Here is a 12,500-nt window from a genome sequence, read left to right as displayed (position 1 = left end):
CATCACCACTACCACCACCACCACTACTACCACCATCACTACCCCCACCTCACTACTACATCCACCACCACCACCACCACTACTAACACTACCACCATTACAATAACCATCACTACCAGCACTTCACTACTACAACCACTACCACTACCACTACTATTATCGTCTGTACCACAACCACCGCCACCACTACAATCACCACCACCACTATCACCATTACCATTACTATTTCTACACCAACCACTACCATCACCACAACCACCATCACTACTACAAACATCACTACCATCACCACCACCACTACCATTACTGTATGGACAACCATCACCAACACCAACACCAGCATCACCATAATCACCATAAATATTCTATACCATAGTTAGTCATCTATTATAATTACTAGTTCTTACCTATGTTGACCCTTACAACAACCCGAGCCACAACTAGAAACACCACTGCTACCATGACAACGACCAACATCAACAGGATCAACGTCATCTACGAATTCCCAAGCTCTGTTTTCCGTGAAGTACGGACCGTGTCATGCTGGTTTATATCGCAGTTTACCTGTCAGCGTATACAGAGCCGCCTCAACGACTTCGTTTAAACTGGCGAAGGTAATGGAAGAGACAAGCCAAGGAAGTTTGATTGAATATTTCCGTTCTACTTTTGCCGATTAATCTTTGCCAAGATCGGATTTAAAAGTTGAGCGCTACAAGTGGATTAAAACACTCTTTTAACTTACTTCATTTTTTCCCCTCCTTTATCTTCAAATGTCTCTTAATCTTTACTTTCGATTTTTTTCTTTTTTCTTGTTTGTTGATGTAGTAGATTTTGGATCAAACTTAGTTCTCTGCGGCTTTTATTCCACTCTCAAACGTCCATGTTTCTTTCTTTTCATCTGAAATAGTTTTGATATATTTTATAATCTTTCCCCAGATGCAAATGATCTACTTATATGGCCTTACTATCTTTTCATGTAACTATTGTTCCAAATTTAATAACATTCTAGGCAAAAATCTATTTAGAATTTCTGCGGATTGAATACAAAAATAGAGCTAACGTAACCTTCTTGCTCAATACCTTGCTTTCAGAAGTTGGTTTCGTCTTTTTTTTTTATTTAAATGTTATTCATGATGCGTGTGTTGCTTACCATTTTCAATACTTTTCGATCTATTGTATATATTTCCACATCTTTTCCTCATCTTTCCCCCATGTGTTGTCGTCTGTTATTTTTTTTTTCCTAGTTCTATGTAATCCCATGTTGCGTATACATTTTTAGAAGCATTTTTTTAACGTCATTACTTCCACATATCGTCGCCTGCTTTAACTACCATTTCTATAAATTCTCATATTATACATGCATTTCAAAAATACCTTTTTATCATTCTCTCTTCCTTAACCTTCTGCCGTCTCTTTCAATCATTTCTGTTCAATCATTTCTTTGTAACACCAATATTTTATTTTCCCTCATTTTCTTTTACAATGTTATCTTTTTAACTTTTCCTTATTATCTCTTACACATTCATGTCTGTTTCAAGTTTTTCCTTTACAATATCATGTTCCTATACTTGTACATGCATATATATATGCACATAGACAAAAATATACAACAGAGACACACACAAACACGCACACACGTACATACAAGAACACAAACACACACATATGTATAACACATTATATACATCTTTATATATATATATAATACACACACGCACACACATATATATATATGCTAAACCCATACCCACACATATATTTATGTATGTAAGTTATGTAAGCGTGAATGTATGTATGTGTATATATATATATATATATATATATATATACACACTTATGTATATACACATAAACTCACACCCTCACACCCTCACACACACATATACATATTTGTATAAATTTATATATGCATATGCATACATACATATATATGTATATATATATATGTGTATATATATATATATATATATATATATATATATATATGTATGTATGTATGTATATATATATATATATATATATATATATATATATATATATAAACATGTATGCATACATACATACATATTCCATAGTCGAACTTGGAAAAACTTTTGGGGGAAACCTAAAGCACGAGCATCAATGGTTTCCTTCACTCTTCTGTTCGACACAATAGGTGTTATAAATACTTGGATATTGGTGAAAATCTATTTTATAAAGCTGTTGTGAAGAAACGCAGAGCGACTGAAGAACATTATGCAAGCCACAAAGCAATATGACCGTGGGAGTTATTATTTTTTTTATGCAGTAAGACAATGTGTCAGAATGAGTTTTCAGAAAGAGTTATGATAGAAAGAATCTGGATATTTGACTGGACTGTAGAAAAAGTCTATTCCATTGAAAATAAATCCTGCAAGATTCCGGAAGCTTCTACATGTATAGTAATATCGACCTCAGGATATAAGTCGAGAAAAAGGCTTACAATCAATCTGAGCAGTTTTTGAATATCTTATTTAGTTATAATCTACCAAACTAGAGTAACTGAAGGAAAGTATTTCCCATTGTCTCTCTCCAGTCCCCCCCCCCCTCTCTCTCTCTCTCTCTCTTTCTCTCTCTCTCTCTCTCTCTCTCCCTCTCAAAACAAAGTCCATTGCCAAATATTGCTGTAATCGGGTAATGATTTCGGGGTTTTACTGTATACGGCTGGAGAAGCAATACTGTATTTTCCGGCATAAATCTCGAATTTTTCAGACCAAGATGTACAGCCAATGAAAGGTAAGTCGACATATACATGAAGACACCTTTGGAGGACTAAAAATTTGAAATCTAGTAATGATTTGTGAATGGTTATGCTACGTCGACTTGTACGCTGGAAAACATGGCATTTCGTTTTGGGGAATGCACTGGACTGTAATGCATTGGGCATTTATTTCGAACTGGTAGCGACTTGAGATATGTCCTTCTTGTGCTGATTCTATTTCATCCCAAAGTAGCTATTCTTAAAAGCATCTTCTTAAGAGATGTGGACATGAGCATAACTATACAGAGCGGAAATATAATAAATCAGGAATTTTAATTTTGGAGCAAAACTCGCAAATAGTTACAGGAAAATGAAAAATGGTACTTCAGCGATTAAAAACAATATCATTTTGAGCAGTTTCAACTAATACTGTTAAAAACAACGGCAACAGCAGCAGGGACAGCAATATATTTTGTTAAAAATAAAAACAAATCCTTTCAAATGAGGAAAAAATGTTGTTCTCAGCAACACAAACAGAACTGGTGGCAATTCTTTCGCTAAAGTTGTTAGCAATAGAAAAGAAATGAAAGTTTGCAGTCTAATGGAAGAAAGGTCCTTAAAGTGGCGAAAATAAATATGAATGGAAGGTGACCCCATTCTGAGGTCGTTATCAAGCAAGGAAGAACATCTCATATCTCTACATCCCTAAAGGAAACATAAGTTATGCCCTCAAGTAACAGCTGGCAATATCACTAATCAGGTCATCGAAAGATATTATATATATATATATATATATATATATATATATATATATGTGAATGTATGTATCGTCATTAGTTTATATATCCTAAATAGAAACACACTCTAAAACATTATACCAGTAATATATTTATAGAAGCATTATTATTATGACTGGTCAGAGTGACCATTGGTTCCGAACTTATAAAGCGCTTAACTGTATAGACAACTGGTCACACTCAAATGGCCGGAGGCACATAACTCCCGCCGTTTGAGTCTGACAAGTTGCCTACACAGCTAATCGCTTTATAAATGCAAAACCATATATATATATATATATATATATATATATATATATATATATATAAATATATATATATATATATATATATATATATACATATATATATATATATATATATATATATATATATATATATATATATATATATATATATATATATATATATATATATATATATATATATATATATATATATATATATATATATTAGGTGCGGTCCCAACAATTTTTCGAAAGGAGGGCACAAAGTGAGAAGGAGATACAATTCCAGGATGAAAGGGTGTAATAAGGGCACACTTTTTCTTGAGGGGGCACGTACCACTCAACCCCCTCATTGGGCCTGCCTCTGTATATACATGCATACATACATACATTTATATATATATATATATATATATATATATATATATATATATATATAAACAAATAGTAAATGAGTATATGCATATATACGTACAGGTATGTGCATACCGACATCCACCTGTATGTATAGGTGCATATCTGGGTACAGGACATTGCAAACAAAACGTAGACGAGAAAACACACAAGCCACATAGAGAACATTCTACTTCATCAGCTACCCCCGTTTTAACACCGGCGTTTCGAAGAGCTGGGCAGGACGCATCGCTAAAACGGCTCTTCCCATGGACCGCAAATTAAATTTGTATACGCAAATTAAATCTTGCCATGGAGGAATGTAGTGGCGGACACAAAACAAGACAGGAAAACAAACAGAAAAGGCTTTACGGCCAGACGAGAAAAAGTATGTGTGTATGAACGCTGTGAGGCACGAACTTGAAAGTAGGGACGAGGTAGTTCACGTGTTTGCTCGGCGATAGCCAAGGAAGAAAAGGATTATTGACCGGAAGCATGTGACCATGCCGGTGTAAGGGGAAGAGAGAGAGTGGCAGAGAGAGAAACAAAGGGAGGAAGTAGAAGAATAGGTGATCAAGGAGAGGAAAAGAGAAAGAGAGGAAGTACGAGGGGACAAAAAAGAGATACGTAGTAGTAACAGAGGAAGAACGAGAGGGGTAAAGCGAGATACGTAGTAGTAAAGAGGAAGAATGAGAGGGGGAAAATGATAGAGGAAGAGAAAGAGATAGAGTAGCGTCGGAAAATATGAAGTTACGAAAACTACTTACAACAAATAGTAAATGAGTATATGCATATATACGTACAGGCATGTGCGTACCGACATCCACCTGTATGTATAGGTGCATATGTGGGTACAGGACATTGCAAACAAAGCGTAGAGGAGAAAGCACACAAGCCACATAGAGAACATTCTACTTCATCAGCTACCTCCGTTTTAACACCGGCGTTTCGATGTATATGTATATTGTAAATTAGCGCTTCCGTACGTTCGTAGTAATCATCAGATTTCAAAATGTATTGACTGACAGTTGAGTCGAGTTCTTGACAACTGTAGTAAAATAACTGACTTCTTCCTTTTTACACCTTTCAGAGGGCTCCGACAAGCTGAATTTTCCGAATACGGTTTTGACCAATCAGCATGCAGTTTAAACGTCACGGTTTGCTGGGTGCAGTGATATTACTGGCATAGATCCCACCTTTATTTTAATCAATTAGCTTGCCGTTTACATGTAATAGTTTTATGAGTGACCGAACTTATATGAGTTTATCAGAAGGTTTAACTGTTCCAATATAGGTGTACGGGTACGGTGGCATATGAGGACATATGACGGCTTTCGAGACGAGGTGGAGGTGGTTATCTCTGGTGCTAATTTTATCAGTTTGATATATTAAGGGAGTTAAAAGAAGAGTTCAGTAAGTTGAAGAGTTCCCTAAGTTGATTTGCAACGAAGTATGAAAACATGAAATGTTTCGGGAACTTGCCTTTCAATGTATAGAAGTGAAGTGAGCCTATTCGCAACACGGGGAATGAAAGAGGGAATAAATTAAGAAAATAACGCAGAGACATGACAGGGAGAGAGACAGAGACAGAGAAGAAAAGAAAGAGAGAGAGAGAGAGAGAGAGAGAGAGAGAGAGAGAGAGAGAGAAGAGAGAGAGAGAGAGAGAGAGAGAGAGAGAGAGAGATAGAGAGAGAGAGAGAGAGAGAGAGAGAAAGAGAAGCAAGTTGAATTTAGTGCGAGTAGTATGCGAAATGAGCGAATGGAGACCAAGCAAAGAATGTGAGAAACGTTGTAGAGTGGAGTAAAAGTGTGTAACAGGATTTATCAAGCGAAGGCTAACAGATGAGCTCTGCTTCTGATGGCTGGCGTACTATGCAGGAGAAATGGTCGTTAAGAAGTTAATCAATCTAGGAGGAAGGTTAGAAGGAGGGAGAAAAGACTGGAGCAGCAGTAGCAGCAGTAGCAGCAGCAGCAGCAGCAGCAGCAGCAGGAAATATGATAACCATGCCAGTAACAGTAACAATAACAACTGACGTGTATAAATAATTCAGGGGGCTATCAACTAAACATCCAATTAGCTAACAAACGAAGGAGTCCATCAAAAAACCTCAATACTGATTGGTTCTCAAATAGATACATACATATACACACGCATATATATACACATATATATGCATATATATATATAGACATATATACACACACATATACATACACACATATATATACATATACATACACACACACATATATATATATATATATAAATACATATATATATACACATACATACATATACATATATGTAAATATATGTACGTATCTAACTATATGTTAGTATGTATATATGTACCTATATATGTGTGCGCGCGTTTTAGCGTATATATATATATATATATATACGCTAAAACGCACATACATACATACATACATACATATATATATATATATATATATATATATATATATATATATATATATATATATATATATATATATATATCCATGTGGTTAATTAGAGACAAATTATTGTTTATAGATGAAAGCAGTTGAGAGGTTGAGAGAGGGAAAATGAGAGTGGGAGAGAGAGAGAGAGAGAGAGAGAGAGAGAGAGAGAGAGAGAGAGAGAGAGAAATATATGAAGGAAAAAAACAGGGGAAAGAAAGAGAGAAAGGAAGGGAATAGAAAACAAATCAAAAAGAAAGAAAAACTAAGAAGCTCTCAGAATAATAAATAACTTAAATGATTCTGCGATTTTGACGGATAATGGCAATAATCTTCGTCGGCTGTCACAGAGAATTATGAGAAATGTGTGCGAGGTAGGAAGGGTAGGAGTGTATTTATGTGTGTATGTCTGGGTACGCGTATACGCGTGTGCGTGTGATGCGTACGCAGCATAGTGCAGCGTATATGTGCTTGGTGCATTTGTGTGTTTGTGTATTTGTGTGTTTGTGTATTTGTGTGCTTGCGTATCTCCGTATGTGTAGTAGAGGAATGTATGAGCTGTCAGAAACGATTATTTGAGAACTGAAGACAGACTTCACATGGAATCGAAACCAATCATCGTTTTTCAAAACACTGTTTTAGCTGTCACAGACCAATTTTGCAGAAACAAAACTGGAAGAAATACGTGGATCCGAATCTAATTTTCGGTTAAGCTTCTGGAATAATGAATAAAGAAATAAGTAAACAAATAAATAAGTAAATAATAACTCTATAATCACATCCTCCAATCTTATATACAATATGTATGACTGAAAAACACGATGGTCACGACTAGAATGCTTTTGATCTCAGAGAATGTAGATCAGAGCTGACTTGCAAAAGTATAAAAGCCTCCAAGACACACACACACACACACACACACACACACACACACACACACACACACACACACACACACACACACACACACACGCATGAATATGCACATAAATACATGTATGGCTTAGTGGTTAGTGCGTCGAACTTACGATCGTGAGGTTTTGAGTTCGATTCCCAGAACGGGTTGTGTGTTGTGTTCTTGAGAAAGACACTTTATTTCACGTTGCTCCATTTTCACTCAGCTGTGGAAACGAGTTGCAACATCACTGGTGCCAAGCTGTATCGGCCCCTTTGCCTTTCCCTTGGATAACACTGGTGGCGTGGAGAAGGGAGGCCGGTATGCATGGGTGACTGATGATCTTCCATTTCCATAAACGACCTTGCCCCCGGACTTGTGCCTCGGAGGGGAACTTTCTAGGTCCAGTTCCAAGGTCATTCGTGACCGAAGTGGGGGGGGGTGTCTTTTCTCCTTACTTCTCTGTATACACATATATATACATATATTTAGAGACATTTATAAACATAATTAAGGGATCAGCAAACATTTGCTTCACCACATACCGAAGTTTGCTGATCCCTTAATTATGTTTATAAATGTATAAGAACTTTTAAATAAGTTCTCCACCGATAATGGTGTTTACATACCGAAGGGCTTGGTAAAAATTATTAATTGTTGATTTATTAATAAATTAATAAATTGATAAACCTTTACCCTTTTAATTGTATATTTAGAGACAGATAGATGATAGACAGATAGATAGACATGCATGTTTGTATGTGTGTGTGTGTGTGTGTGTGTATGTGTGAATGTATGTGTATCTATAAGTATATATAATTTTGTGTAAGAGTTTGAGCATGAAGCCGCCTGGCCTAGTAGTTAGCGGTTGGTTAATTCGAAATCGCTTGATTGTAGTTTCGATTTCTGGTCCAGATGGTGCGTTTCGTTGTGCTGGTGTGCAAAACACTTTATTTCGCCTTGCACCAGTCTATTCAGCTATTAATGTTTTCTGGCAATAGCTAGGAAGTTGGCCTTCCGACGGGAACTTTTTCGGTTGTTGTACTTTTTGTTTCAGATTTGGTATACCGATTTAGTGTTGTACGCTAATTACGAAAATGAAATTCATTTTTGCCATAAATTAATAAATAAAAAATTAATAGCTTTTAAAGTTGAAAATTTTGGGCAATTTTCGCAAATCGAAAGCCACCATGGTACACATAACCATATATCTCACAGTGGTATCTCATTCCATAGTAACAATCAACCCTGTTGTCTGCCGTTAGAAGGGTGCTGTACGTGTACGACTGTAACACCTTCACCACCGCAACCGCTGCCGTAAATTTTGACTAGTGGTATCATTTTGTGCCTGTGTATTTCTGGACTTTAAATTTTTGTAACTCATTTTGACATAGGGCTTTTATATATTATTTTCTTCTTCTGGGGCTAATATTTTTGTACCTCATTTTCATTATTTTGACCTGCATTTTCCTGGATCTTTTCGACTACATCTCATCTCTTAATCTACTTACAGTACGATTGCAATAAAATAATTTCGGCTTTTGTGTGTGATAGAGAAAGTGAAGATTGAGGAGGATGCAGCTTTTTTACTTTCAAAAGAAGGATGTCATACTAAGAACAAGTTGTGTAAAGAGAGACTCTTTATGAAGATGTTTTGGCGGTGCTCCCGAAAAGAACGCAACAAGTGTGTGTCTCTCCGAAAATGTATATGGCTGGAAGGTAGCACCCTTCCTCTTAGGAGTGTACTTCTTTCCTTATACTCTTGGGTCAAGGATCTAACTTTAGTCCGTTTTTTTGTTGAAGAACTGGGTACGAATCATTGCATAGCTGTTGATTATAACAGATTTGTTCGTGAGATATTTGCGGAGGGTCTGCTCTCCAGCCAGTTCACATAGGTGGTACTGGGGATATTGTTGAGATACACGAAATATTATTCATAAGGCGTAAAATACAAGCGAAAAAGGATACTGAGTTTTGGGTTCCCTTACGCTGTGCTATGCAGGAAACGTGACGTTCTAGAACAGGGATGTCCAACCCGCGGCCCGTGGACCACATTGTGGCCCACTTAATATTTTCATGAGGCCCAATGGCGATTCAAATTCTATTTCTATTTGTTATTTTCTAGTTATATTTTCATTTACTTTGATAATGTATGATGAGAAAATTGTTCTCGGAGAGTGCTATTTTGAACGGACCTATAAAAACATTAATAGAGGGATGTAAAATGAGGGAGGCCATGGGATTCATGACTTCGAATAGCTGACTCTACGTCGTAGAGTCAGCCATTTTGTTGATGCATAATAACAGCCGTTGTTTCAGTTTCAAATCTTTTGCGGTCGAATCAATATTGATTGTGTTATCTCCTAACCTTGTTTATAAAGTCAAGCGATAGTGACTTCAGTGTTACTTCAGTGTTTCTAGTCTAGGCTAAGCTTAATGTTAATGTTTTATGCGGAAGAGCCTATTTGTTTCTGATTTTTGGATTATTAATAGCAGCATGATTACGTAATAATTTCAACTGTTAATTTTGATAGCTCATTATTTGGCTATGGCATCTGATACCTAAGAAGAGGAAAATAACAGAAGAAAAGAGAAAATTCAGTATCATATGGACAGAAAAATATTTCGTAATTGAAACATGCAATAATATTATCTGCCTCGTATGTAATGATAAAATTGCTGTATGCAAGGAATATAATATTGTCACTATGCTGCCAAACATGAGTCACAATATAATGAATTATACGGAGAAAGAAGGAAAATAAAAATAGATGAATTGAAGAAGAAGCTTAATTCACAACAAAACAATTTCAAAAACATGATGGGAAAACTGGTACATGTACAAAAGTTTATTATTTTATAGCTGGAAAATTGGCTCAGAAGAGTAAGCCACTGATGGTTGGCGAATTAATAGAAGAATGTGTTGTAATTGCTTTTAATGAATCTTGCCCCGAGAAGGTGAACTTATTCAACGAAATAAGTCTGTCGCATCAGACGATTGGTAGAATCGATGATTTAGCTGACAGCATTATGGGTATATTGCAGACTCAATTATCTAAATGTGTTCATTACAGTTTAGCATTAGACATATGTACTGATCAAAGTGACACTGCACAATTGGTTATTTTCATTAGAGGAATTGATGTCAATTTTAATATCATTGAAGGAATGTTGGGTGTATGTCATATGAAGGGTACAACAACTGGCAGGAACATGACTGAGCATGTTAATTTATCATTAGAAAAGTTCAATGTTGATAGAAATAAAATTAATTCGATTGCAACTCATGCTGCCACTGTATTAACTGGTAAAAATAATGGGTTTATTACTTTATTCAAAGAAATGGTTGATCATGATATACTTAGCTATCATTGCTTGATTCATCAACAGCAATTATGTGCTCAAAAATTAAATATGAAACAGTTGATAACAGATATTGTGAACGTTGTTAATTTTATCAGATCTTGGTGTTTGGACCATCGTACATTCAGAGCATACTTGGTAGAAGTTGGCAGTGAGTATAAAGACGTTATTTATTTCTCAAAAATCAGATGACTCAGACAAACCGCAACTTTGAATATATTTCAATTATTGTTGCCTGAAATAAAATTATTGTTGCATGCAAAACAAAATGCAGAATGTGGATATTTTAGCAAATGAAGAATGGTTGAATGATCTGTCCTTCTTAGTAGGTATCAAGGTTGAATATGGTACTTATGCGTAGGCACCCGAATATCGTATCCCAAAAGGATAGGTGATCAAAATCAAAAAATAAGCAACACGGATTTCAAAGGTGATTGCAGTACGCACGTTTCATGCTACTCCATATATATATATATATATATATATATATATATATATATATATATATATATATATATATATATATATATATATAAAGATTGATAGAAAGAGAGCAAATTTCAGGAGTCGAAATTCATTTCGTCAATATATTTCCTAACATCGGAATACTTCATAAATATATATATATATATATATTTAAGAATTTAAGGATTGGAGAAAACGCATGTTATAATTGCATACTTTATTCCTACATATGTTTTAAAGGATTACAACCTGTGTGATCCATAGGGATCTTTGATATTAAAATTGTAACCTTCTCATCAGGGAAAGCATGGGAATCATCTTAAACGTAAGACATTATGACCGATTATGAAAACAATAGATGGATAAGGTTATGAATTGATTCATTTGAAAAAAACCGTTAGAGAATTGGACGCTGCCGGATAGTGGGTTGGACAACACATACCAATCAATGTGTAAGAGCGTACATGCATACATAAATACACATACACAAACACACACATATACATGCATACTGATACACACACACACATATACATATATATATGCATATACACATACATACACATGTGCACCCGTATATACATATGTATACATATATATATACATATATATACACACACACACACACATATATATATATATATATATATACACACACATATACATATATATACACACTCATACGTCCACATTTATACATATGCACATACGTACCCACGCATATACAAATATACACATGTGTGCGTGTCCCCATATACACATATGTATCCATCTACATATACACACATGTATAAATAGAAATATATTCATGCACATACACATAGCTATACATCTACGCCTATTACCTAATCAAATAAACAGATTCGCATATACATATACATACATGTATACATACGTAAACACACGCATACCCGAAATTTCAAGGAGTTCCTGCCTTAAAAACAGGAACTAAACCACAGTTATTTTGTGTTCTTTGCTACATTGGTTTCTATTAACCCATTTATTCTATCAGAAGAATTTTTATTCATTAAGATAGAAGAAATACACATAATTATATATATATATATATATATATATATATGTGTGTGTGTGTGTGTGTGTGTGTGTGTGTGTGTGTGTGTGTTTGTGTGTGTACTCACCTGTTTTTCGATCGTTTCATACAGTAATTTTTTCGGTAGTTGTTCAATTGTGAATGT

The 12,500-nt window shown here is 35.1% G+C and overlaps 1 protein-coding gene across 1 annotated transcript; it reads left to right on the top strand.

The window, feature by feature from the left end:
* The first annotated feature begins 10,371 nt into the window (after window positions 1–10,371).
* Window positions 10,372–11,031, top strand: LOC106882827 (general transcription factor II-I repeat domain-containing protein 2). The gene has a single exon (XM_014933613.1). It carries the CDS (start codon window positions 10,372–10,374, stop codon window positions 11,029–11,031), a length of 660 nt encoding a protein of 219 aa, XP_014789099.1.
* Window positions 11,032–12,500: the final 1,469 nt, after the last annotated feature.

The sequence above is a fragment of the Octopus bimaculoides genome, chromosome 5 (genome assembly GCF_046866305.1).
Source record: "Octopus bimaculoides isolate indiv1 chromosome 5, ASM4686630v1, whole genome shotgun sequence".
In the NCBI taxonomy this organism is placed as follows: domain Eukaryota; kingdom Metazoa; phylum Mollusca; class Cephalopoda; order Octopoda; family Octopodidae; genus Octopus; species Octopus bimaculoides.
Note: the sequence above shows the minus strand (reverse complement) of the source record. Positions and strands in the feature narration are given on the sequence as shown.

Bases quoted from the DNA above. Each gene is read 5' to 3' on its own strand.
- LOC106882827 (XM_014933613.1), top strand. From the start codon at position 10,372: ATGGTTGGCGAATTAATAGAAGAATGTGTTGTAATTGCTTTTAATGAA.